The 11,706-nt window shown below is 40.6% G+C and overlaps 1 protein-coding gene across 2 annotated transcripts; it reads left to right on the forward strand.

The window, feature by feature from the left end:
* The first annotated feature begins 4,180 nt into the window (after positions 1–4,180).
* Positions 4,181–11,554, forward strand: tmem72 (transmembrane protein 72). Of its 2 annotated transcripts, none has more exons than XM_046402932.1 (5): positions 4,181–4,598; positions 7,463–7,514; positions 8,293–8,364; positions 8,610–8,749; positions 9,017–11,554. In XM_046402932.1, the coding sequence occupies exons 1-5, from the start codon at positions 4,523–4,525 to the stop codon at positions 9,448–9,450; spliced, it is 774 nt and encodes a 257-aa protein (XP_046258888.1). In that variant the 5' UTR covers positions 4,181–4,522; the 3' UTR covers positions 9,451–11,554. The 2 variants fall into 2 exon arrangements, with proteins under 2 accessions (XP_046258888.1, XP_046258887.1); XM_046402931.1 differs by having other exon boundaries at positions 7,448–7,514; positions 9,017–11,553.
* The last annotated feature ends 152 nt before the right edge of the window (positions 11,555–11,706 follow it).

The following is an 11,706-nucleotide window of genomic DNA, read 5'->3' on the forward strand; positions in this document are numbered from 1 at the left end:
CAACACAATCACCACAAAACCAGCCAATGACCTCAGTGGTATGTGCTGAATACACACAGCAGATCAAAGTCATATTCTGTCATTGCAGAACAAGTAAACTTCCCAACTCAGCAGCAATCAAATCAAAACCTGAAACAAAAATAAAAAAAAACATGTGCCATGTGCCAAACATTAGTATTGAAAGAGAAGTTGGGGATAATTCTTTATTTAACTTTGTATCAGCAAAGCTCGCCAAAGATTAACATTCACAGTAGTAGTCAAAGTACACTTATACTGGTATGTGTACATGGTCTGATGGATGCTAACTGGACATGCTGTCTTTAGGCATCTCATTTGCATTCTGTGTGAACGGAATCAAGACTTCTCACACCTCTCAGCCAAGTCACGCTCTGCCAATCAAAATTAAGCACATGGTAATACTTTAACATGTATGCTGCTGCTCACCTTTGCCTCACTGTGGCTGCACGACTGAGTAACACCCAATTCATTAATACTGCCACAATCAATCATTTTACGTTAGAAATGGATCATTTCACTACATGTAGTGGCGTGTGAGAGAGATCACTTGTAGTGGTGAACCTTTAATGACTCTCCAGATACCCCCAGAGCCTTTCAGTGTATTACAGCTCATAGACCATATTCACCCAAGGTCATTTTCCTTTGACATCCCGCTCAGAGAGGGAAGGTCACATGTTATAGTGCTGTGTTCAAGGTTCCAAAACAACATATTTGGTAACCCATTAGCTAACAGTAGCTGTTGTCCCTAATCTGATGTCTATCAACTCATTACAAATAGGTTTTTCATATCAAAAGGTGAGTGTGTGTTGTTCCCGTTGTCCCCAGGTGGCTAAGAACGTCCTGCACCAAGCAACTCCTTGTGAGAATTGAAAGCGTAGCAGAAATGCAACCTGACCGCATAAACTGAATTTGACATTGCTAAGTGTCCACAAACACTATAATTCTTCCTTAAACTATGTGGGGTCTGAACACAGTGAAATACATGTGACCTCCTCATACTGATGTGTATGATCTGTGTTGACTGTAAGACACTAAAAAGGCAGACGTTAAACATCCTTTATGTCTGCCCAAAACCTTCTTCATGGTTCATGTCTGTCACAACCACATATTTTTCTCGCTCTCTCACATTGTGTGTACTTCATCCCTCTGGGTGATGCTCCTGACCTTTTTCTATTGTCAGAAATGGTTAAAAAAATGTCCCAGTTAGTGTCAGTTTGTGAATACAAATACTTTAATTCATAAATGTGCACGATTATGGCCATGAAGTCACTTCAGGACTGCATCGTACCAACACCTCTCAACCACTAGGTGGCTCCATGTATTTGTTAATCTAGTAATTAGGATCCACCATTACGGGGTATGTGGTGTTGAGTACTGCAGAGAGTTGTATTAGTCAGTATGTCCAATTTGGTCTAAATCTTGAGAAATATTCACATATTCTGCTGAAATTAATTCAGCCTCTGAGGTGTCTTCCACAGCCCTTAGATAAATCAGCCTGTGGAAAGTGATTATGAAGAGATTGCCTGAGCAAAGCAATGGAGCACGGTAATAAAGCTACTGGTGTAATTAAGATTAGAACTGTTTTCACTGGTTCTGACAGGCACAGAGCAGACAGAGAGAGGCTGTATGGGGAGGATTGGAGGAAAGAGGGGGCAAGGCTAATTCCTAATTTCTCTGCCGGTGGGCAGAAGCCATGATGAGGAGGAGGGTGAGGAAGGATGCAGGGATCATTACAAGGTGAGAGAGCACATGAGCGAGTGGGTGAAAGTTTGGGAAGAGAGTGAGAAGTCGTGGGTCAGTGTGAAGTTGAGCATTGAGAGAAGATGTAGACGTGTGTGTATAACTACACAGCACAAATGAAAACACAAAACTGTATTTATACTGTAACATTAGATTTACAGTCTCACTACATGGCAATCAGTCACAATTACTTAAACTACTCCACCCTCTGGCATATTCTGACAATTACCATAAAAGTCACAACGTACGCTAAATGACAGCAACAATCCCCTCACAATACACAGTGACTTATTACCATAAATTATGTTTTTACAAGGCTATTTTTCATGTCATCATGAGGGCCGAGCATGTCAAATAAATATAAACTCACAGCCAGCTGTGGCTGTGCTGGCAAGGCAGGTTAACATGCACACATTCTTAGCTCATGTCTGGTTCATGTGCACTAATGCACTGTTATTTCATTTAGATTTCCCCAAATTTCTTCTCTTTTTTATCATTTGTGTCACACAAGCTGGATGGTCAAACAGTTGTGTTTGTTCTTTGCGTTATTTGCAGTGGTTACAGTGATTAGATGTGTATGTCTCAGCAGGTTCTTCAAGCTGTCCATTAACAACACAGTTTGTGGTCCACCCTTACTATCAACATGTCGGAGTGTTCCTCAGCAAGACATTGAACCCCAGTTGCCTCTCAAGATTAAACCAGTGCTTTGCATGGTACCTTATTAGTGTGTGTGAGTGTGTATGCATGGGTTAATAACCTGAATGATGTAAAGCACTTTGGGGTAAAATAACAGTTTACTGTACAAATGTACTCCATCTACTAAAACAAGCAATTAATCAAATGGCAAAGTCTGAAGCTGTTAATTGTTGTCTGGATGTTGTGCACCTGTAGAAGCCAAGCAGAAGTCAAACCGGAAATTGCAGAGTGAAAGAGAAGACGAAGCAGGATAGAACAGGATGGACACCAGCCAAAGGGGTTTTTCACAGCTTGGCAACCCAGCATATATTCTTACAAATACTGTAGTTTACTACTGAGCTATTAATCATTAATTAAGTTCTAGCTATTAAACATTTAATAAGCTAAGCCCATAGTTACAACTGGTAAATGCTTTACAAAGAGTTTGCTTAGCAACCCTGTGAGGCTATGCTTAGGCCTGGCTGCACTTCGAGCTACTGTAAATGCTATTGTTACCATATCGTATGTTTAGCAGTATGTTCACCATCTTAGAATAGCAGTTGAGCAAGCTAGAGTTCGGTAATTAGCAGTGAACAAATATTCAACATGATCATGTTGCAAAAGAATGTGTGTACTAAATGTTAAGGCAAGCAATCCACCCTGTTGTTTCGCTAAAAACAAATGTGAACCTCATAGTGGCACGAGATAGAAAGTCAGAGGATCTCCAAAACCAGCAGACTTCTCTTGTTCCTGGGCCATGAAGGTCATTACAAAATGTCATGACAATTTATCCAGCAGTCATTAAGATATTTCAGTGTGGACCAAATTGTGGACCAAAAACAGACATAAAAACAGACTGACACTGCCATCCCAAGAAAATGAGTAACTCTTAAATTAAAGCATTACACATCTGACATCTGCGGTACTGCTCATACACTCTCTTATAAGCTATACCATAAATGCCAGAAATAACCTGGGTGCTGAGCCGGAAACAAGTGGAACAGTAAACAAAAGGGTCTTTGTTAGAGATTTAAGGGGATTTATGTAGCTTACTTTGGTCCCTGCCAGGAGTCAGGGTGTGTGTGTGTGTGTGTGTGTGTGTGTGTGTGTGTGTGTGTGTGTGCGCACTGTGACTCTGACTGCTCGTTCCACTGGGACTCTGCTGTGCCTGAACAAGCTTACACATCAGCCAAACCTGCGTCAACCGATTATGAGGGCTTGCATTTGCGCATGTGTAAGCGTGTCAAAGGGTCTCTGTTGGCTCTTGCGGCATTTTATCCCATATCCAAGTGTGTCAAGAGTCAGTGCTGCATTAATGTAAACTGCACACCAAAAGGAACTTGTTTATAATCTTTCTAAGTGTGAAAACATTGTTTTTTGTTTACTGACATAAGCTGAAGTCTATTTTCAATCCTCACTCTTGCTGAAAGTGTGTTGCAAAAATTGGACGTCAAACTGGAGACAGCTGCACGTATGATTGTGGCCTTGAAACATAAAAGTGTGTCAAATGGTTTGATTACCTGGAATCACCCAAATCTTTGCAATACGATAAAAAATCCACAAAAGAAAACAGGGGGGGGGGCAAGAAATTCTTTGGTAGGGAAAAGCAAATTATACTCATTATACACATGTGCATTTGTGTGTGAGAGAGTTAGTTTTATATTAATTCTCTCACAGATAATTTTTAACTAGCTCTAATGGTAAATGTGATACAGAGCAGAAATGTCCCTGAAATAAACAGTTTCACCTTGTCAGACAAGGTGGAAGGCTAAACTGGCTGAAAGTGGTATTGTTACAGTGTGTGTGTGTGGGTGTGTGTCTGAGAGAGACTGATTAGCAGTTAATGGAGCAACAGGGGCACTGAGTCACAAACCTTTGTGAAGTAAACTCGTCCATTCTGACTGCACTACATCATGGCACTCATGGATTACCTAACTTTTATTTTTCTACAAACATCCATAGCAAACAATCCACTGCGCACCTAGAATGCTACTTTAGCTACTAACTAGTTCACCATCTATTTCAGATAGTGTTGGAGAAGTGTGAAGGATACATCTTTTAAACAAGTGAAGAGAGAAAGTATTTCGTCATGGGGAACTCAGAGAGCGTTTGGTGGATTGTAGTGGCATGCGCCTGCAGGATCCTTGGTGTTTCTACAGCAACGGGTAAGACGTATATATTAATGCAAACATGAAATATACAACAGGATTAAATTCAGGGTCATGCGTGTCACTCATTGTTTTAGTATGGGCGTGTTTTATTTCTTTGGATACACTAGCCATTGGATGCTAGACTCCTGATCATCTCTCTGACATGTTCTGCAGTCAAAACTTACATATTATTGCAAACACATTAATAAGGACTTTATAGTAAAAGTAGCTGTAGTAGTAATAGTAGACAGTTCATCTGGTATAAAGTATTGGAGCCTGTTGTGTAAAGTTGATATCTGACTCTCTGTCTGTATAACGTGTCACTTTTTTAGGAGCTCTCCTGTCGGTTATCCAGCTGGGATTTTTAAGGATTTCATGAACCCAAAATGTTATAGGGTCAGATGGTGATGTTGGCCAACTTTATTCCTGACCTCCATGAACATCAAACCATCTCTTATGATATATAGTGCATATAAAAACACACTTGATCATACATAACCTTGCTATTAGTGTCTCGTTTCCACTGTTTTCCTCAGGCACACAGGGACACATTGCACGCAGCTCTCTCAGCCACATTAAATCATCACAGGGGAAATCGCTCTCTGGTTGCTGCCTGCTTCAAAAATATAGGACCCCTCCGCTTAAATTCAAACAGCTGCAGACAGATCATTTACTGAGAGACATGTGCCTTGCATCAAACCAAAACCAAGTCTCTGTATCCAGCTGGGTTACTGGGCTTATGTGATCACAAGCTGTTATACATTCACACCTACATGAGCTTTCAGTGCATTGTTTCTGTGTGTGTGTGTGTGTGTGTGTGTGTTTATGGCATGTCCATGTGTGCCTCTCTGTCTCTCTGTCTCTGTACATACACGTCTTCATGTCTGGGTTGTCCTGTCTGCCTCTGTGTGTGTTCTGTAAACAGACATGTATGCAGGGAGCACATATATGTTAATACGCATCTGGTCTGTATGCAGCGTTAATTCCTCTAACACTCTATAAACTTCCAGAAAACAACATGGCTGATTTCCCTCTGGTGCAGATTCTATCTCTGAATTTCTGGTAAGCTGGCCAAAGAAATTGTTTCCATGTGTTCAGTGGTGATCAGCACTTAACCACACTTACCTCTTATAGACCTCACAAGAAAAAGATTGGTTATTAAAAGAGGCTTTTCTTTATAAATATATTTTTTTTACTTTGTTGTCATGTTATTTCATTCTATTCCGTTCCATTTCTGCTTAAACGTGTTCTGTTGTCAGTACTCAGATTTAGGGAACTTCAATAAAGTCTGACATATTTGGTTTCTTGCATAAATCTAGCAATCATATCTGTCTGTTAAATATACAGCCAGCAGCTATTTAGCTTAGCTTAGCACAAAGAATGGAAACGAAGGGAAACAGCTAGCCAGAATCTGTCTTAAGGTAAGACAAACCTACTGGCCTACCTGTGTTTCACCTTGAGGTTATACATTATCTAACTTGTTTAAGTCTCACAGAAGGTTAAACATAAAAATACCATAAGGGTAATGTACTTTAGTAGCAGTAACTTGTTGAACCATCCACGATAACGAGAAGACACCTGGAAGTTAATGTGCCTGTCCAAGAAATGGTCCTATAAGTAATCCCCCATTAAACCAGAACTTGTTGAGAAGGTAAAGACAAGATATGATGAGATACAACATGTGAATTTGTGATCTTTAGAGGAGCTGGTAAGCAGATTTTGTTATCTTAGGACAGAGCTGTTTCCAGTCTTTGTGCTAAGCTAAGTTAAGCTAACTGGCTGCTGGCAGTAGTCTGGCCTACATACTTGCCATAGAGGCATGAGATTACACCAATAATGTCATCTAAAGCTCAGGGGAAAATGAATAAACATATTTCCCAACATGTCAAACCATTCCTTTAAAATATTGGGAAGGTGGCAGTAATAATGATATAAATTAATCAAATTACAATAATTACAATCATGTAATTAAATAAATTACATGATCAATCTCTTCAAGCACCCCTTCATTTCAGAGGTTAATGGCAGCTGAAGAGATTCAATGCTTTGCTCAATGGCACTGCACCAAACCTGAATTGCAGACAAAATAGAATAAATCATCATTTTCCAATAAACAAATATATACGTTTCTTCCATTTACACAGAATAAAAATAAAAAATAAGAAATACTGTTCTGAATTTATTAATCTAAAAGGAAAGGATCAACATACCATGATATTATAACAAACAGGTTTCGAGGCTTTTCGGGATGTCATGATTCTTTTCTGGCCAAAGATCTGTGAAGTGTTAAGTGCCCACTCAGATAAAATTACCTAACCTGCCAGCAGTGTTATGGTAATTACAGGCACGAGTAAACTATTGCCAAAATACTATGACCATGATGGAAACAATTACAACAATTATCCATAAAATGTTCTTTAAATATCTTCATAAAACAAATGTCATCAGTTCAGTTGTACCCCCTGGAGTGTAAACTAACCATAAATTTAGGTTGGGACACTTCAAGTCAGCTCGAATCAATCTTTATTGCCAAATGAGGGATGAAAACCCCCCCAACATCACAGCTGCAAGAATGCAACGTAAATTACCTCAAAAGCAACATCACAAAGACGCATAAACAATTTACCAAAGAGCAATGAAAGCAACACAACACAAACTTGCATCACAGTGGAAACATTAACAATAATTATACAAGTTCCAGAGGTTACAATTAATCATTCAAGCTTTGACCGATTTAACCACCAGTGCAACCCTGCCTGCGGCTTATGAGAAAAGTACGAACTAAGTCTGACATCTGGTGGACAGAATCTGCACATCAGTAACTCTCAGAATTAAATAAACAAAATTAACATTCTCTTTTCCAGTGTTGTGTGCTGTAGGAGTGGAGACCCTACAACATGGAGAATTCAACAGCCTCGGCATCTACTTACTGTAAGTGCGTAGGTATTATACTCAACCTCACAATGTACTGCACTAATTTAAACCTAGCAAAGCACTCATGACTTAAGCCTACTTGAGACCCAACAGTTGGCATTCCTGAGTTACAAACAGAACACCTGGATTTTAATATGTGCAACCGGAATGCTTTTCTGAAAAGAGTTCCAATACTGTATCTGCCTTCATAACCACTCACATAAACACACTTGCAAGGAGACAAAAGTCAGAGGGATGAAGTGAGGTGCAGAGGCCAGCCACTTATTATTGTCTCTGTGGCTCACTGCCAAACTCCCACAGAGACACAGGAAAACATCTCCCAGAGGAGTGCAGAAATGCATGAATGTTTACTCTGTCAGTACACACAAATGCAGATGAACGCTGCGCACACAAACAGAAGCATACAACTCAGCGATAACTCTTTACAGAGAGGGCTGTGTATGATGAGGGTTAGCCTGGAGGCATTTTTCTGGTTCACTGGATTAGATGGTTATCAGACAAACATAAAATAGAGAGGGCGGAGTGTACCGTAGCAACTCCTTCATGCCAAGTGTTTTTCACCATATGAAGGAGATATGCCTTCTTTTTGTTGTAGTTGTTATAGGGTTTTTGAACCCTCCCTTTTGTTGCCCACGTCTTTTACAATTTAGAAAATGTCCCACAAGAAATACACAGAAAATTAGACATATTTAGATCTTATTTACATAATTTAAAAACAGTTTATCAGTGAGACCGTATCAGTTTCATCTGCCTCTGAACCTTTTTCTCTTTCCAGAGTCTCATCTATTTGCATCATGATTTTTGAGCTGGCCTATTTCCTGGATGCTCTTCTGCTCATGTGTCTGCCGTGAGTACACAACACTCATTTGCAACATCTCTAGCCTAACTACATAAAGGGAAAGCCACAGGCCGTTTTTAACCTACTATGAATTTCAAGATGTCTGCCACATCAGGTCTGTCACAGCCTTTACACAACAAATCTGTCCAAAACTGTACGAACACAACTTTCAGCCCTAGCAGGTATGAGGATGTGGGTATAATTAGCTGAAAACTGAGCTTCATTCCTTTTTGTCTTTCCAATTTTCCCAATAGTTGTCCTCCAGACTGGCAGCTATTTCAGTTGTGGGGGAAAATGGCTCGTGTGGGAGGCTTCCACAAGTTCCTCTATTATTCCATAATGTCAGTGGTCTGCTTCTTGCACCCTGTGTTGGTGTGGCACGCAATTATTCCAGGTAAAACTGCAACAGCAGGTATAATAATACACAGTAATAATTATAGTACTGATTACTGTACTATTAGTGTTAAAATAGGCTTTTCAGCAGCAGACATTTTGACAGGTCACATAAATGCACAGGTGTACTTAATAGCATGAGTATTGGCTCTGTTCTATTCAAGTGTCCCAGTAAGCCATGACAGCGTGACCGTGATCCAGGACACTAACACTGAAGCAGCTAAATGGAATTCAGTCATCATGCATTTTAAAATATTTCTGATTGCAGGGACAATGCTCCTGGTCACAGCCTTTTTCAACTTCATACTGAGCAAGAAAACAAAGATCAAGTCCTCCAAAAGGCCACAGGAGAGCAACGTCGACCAAAGCCCAACCACTGTTTGTATCACAGAGGCGGCAGCCTCAGACGGCAATTTCCCATTCCTCCACGTGGGGACGGGAAGGAGGGGTGGGGGAGCGCCTCTCACCACAAGAGACTGGTTCCTCAGCCCAGGAGAGAGAGGCGAGAGCGTCCAGGCCATGCTGGAGCTGGAGCAGACAGCATCACCCGCAGACAGGGAGAGGAGGAGGGGGAAAGAGAGGAGGCTGATATTCTTTAGAGGTAGGGAGGAGCCAGTGGAGAGAGAGATGGAGGAGATGGACTGCTACAGTGAGCCAGAGCCCGACACCACCTCAGATACTGCACCTATGATTGCAGACTGAATGTCCCTCTGCTCAGACTGAGCTGCTACAAAGAGGAGCATGTGCAATGTGTTCATACTGTCTGGGTGGAACTATCTTGTGCTACACCAGTGGACTTTTAGCTGAAAATAACATTTTGAAATGTCTGAGCAGACTTTTGTGCATTTTTGAGTGTTCAGTAATAACATATTACAGATTTTATCTAATTGTATGTCTAAAATACCAATTATTATTAGTTTTTTAAAATACTCTACTGAATGGTACATTTTTTACTGAAAAAAGATCTGTTTGTACAAGATCTGTTTGTACAAGATGTGAAATCTGTTTGGAGCACAATTTGATCTTCAGCTGCACCAATTCAAAGAAATTAAACCACTTATACCTACATGTGCACGTGTGTGGCTTTGAGTCTGATAGCCTATTTTTGCAAAGCCAGCCACTGATTGAAGAGCAAACATTAGCGGCAAGCAATTCAATCTAGTTACTGCAGCATGCATTATTCATGAGGCAATAAATTAGATCAACTGTTTCACTCATTCAGCGTCAGAGAAAAGATGCGAGAATGTGACTGGGAGTAGCAGGCGTTAGAGCTTGTGCAGGTGCATGTGTTTATTCACATTCAAGTCTCCTCATTGTGTGTTTGTCTTGTGCGAACGGTGACCATGGAGACGGAGCTCTGGGAGGAGTGCTTGTGTTATTATGGTGATGGGAAAAGCATCAGATCAGCCACCAGAGCGCCATCATAGGCCTCAGCCTCACCGAAACGCAGCTTATGTGCCAGCATACCTAACATAATTGCAAGTATTATTAATGCATTAATAACATGTCATCTTATGTGCATTGACAATATTAATAGGGTGTGCAGATCAGACCCAAACTCTATAAATCACCCTGAAATTAGCATATTATTGATACGAAAGCTTTTATGAAAAGCCTTTAGACATATTTCATTTGTTTTCGTTTTGGTTTATCACGCTACAAAGGATACAATTCTCCATACAGACATTCATCTTTTGTTCAGGTCATAAATCAATACTGTCTTGTTCTGTCAAAACACACACACACACAAACACACACAGTGTACTCTCAGCGTATTCCTCCTTTGTTCACAGAACTGTGGATAAATAACTGCATGTAGCCTTAAGAGACAATTTCTCTGCAGCATCAAAGCTGAGGAGAGATCAATAAAAGCAAAGAGCCTCATTTATCAGAAAGCCCCTCGCTGTCCGGGGTCAGACCAAAAACGTACTTATTATCCTGTGGGTTAAACAACTTGGGTTATTCTCCACATTGAACACCAATTACATCCCCAGCAGCTACATGGTGTCACGTATTCTTTCAACAATTCCAGAGTGTTTTTCGCACAACATATCAAAGAAACGACATGTGAATCCAGTCAGGAGGGGTGAGATGTCTGTGGCGTTGTGTGGAGAGAACAGAGAGTCTTTGTCCAGAGTTTGCTCACTGGCCCATATTCATGGCTGTATTATCAGCTTCGTAATGATCTTGGTTTATTAACAGCTGAGTGCCCCACTAATAGAGGAAAGGCACGTCAGTATTTCCAGTCCACTTCCTTAAATGTTCCGCTAACTTTGTTATACCCATATCCTTGAGAATGAGCTGTTTTCCGTGGGGGGAAGTTATTCAGCTGCTGGAACAACTGACTTCCTCTGTCCACCTTAAACCATAAATCCCATTCAGACATACAGAAAGAGAGAGACTTCCTACAGTTCGTGTTTCCACCCTACAATAGTTTCCTAGTTGGCAGATACAGACTCAAAAACAGGATGGGTGAAATAAATCTTAACAGGTCACAGGACTTCTTCCTTTTACTGCCGAGTTGGAAAAACACAGGATAGGTGCTGTAGTGGTGGCTGTGCTAAAGGAATCACATTTTCTGATCACTGCAGATGTAAAGGCAGGCAAACAATATGTCTTTGTTTTGTTGGTTTGTGCACTTGGTTTGTTTTGATTCTGGCATAAGAGAGAAAAAAAAGAGCATGTGACTTCAACATAACCTATTTGTGGGAAACACGTTTCCATGGTCCGAAATCTACTTTAGAACAAATGAACGCAGGCTATTTAACCCATAAAACACATCAGCAAGCAAATTCTATTGCAACCTCTGACCTGAAGTTTTCCACTAATTACAGGTAAAACCGGTCTTAAGGGTCTTCTGAGCTGATTTTTGTTATTCTTTGAGTAGCAAATAGCAGAAATCAAAACACTGCCACGGTAGATGACACCGAGGTAAAACACCGAGGCACCTTGATGAAG

This window comes from Scatophagus argus, chromosome 10 (assembly GCF_020382885.2).
Source record: "Scatophagus argus isolate fScaArg1 chromosome 10, fScaArg1.pri, whole genome shotgun sequence".
Lineage (NCBI taxonomy): Eukaryota > Metazoa > Chordata > Actinopteri > Scatophagidae > Scatophagus > Scatophagus argus.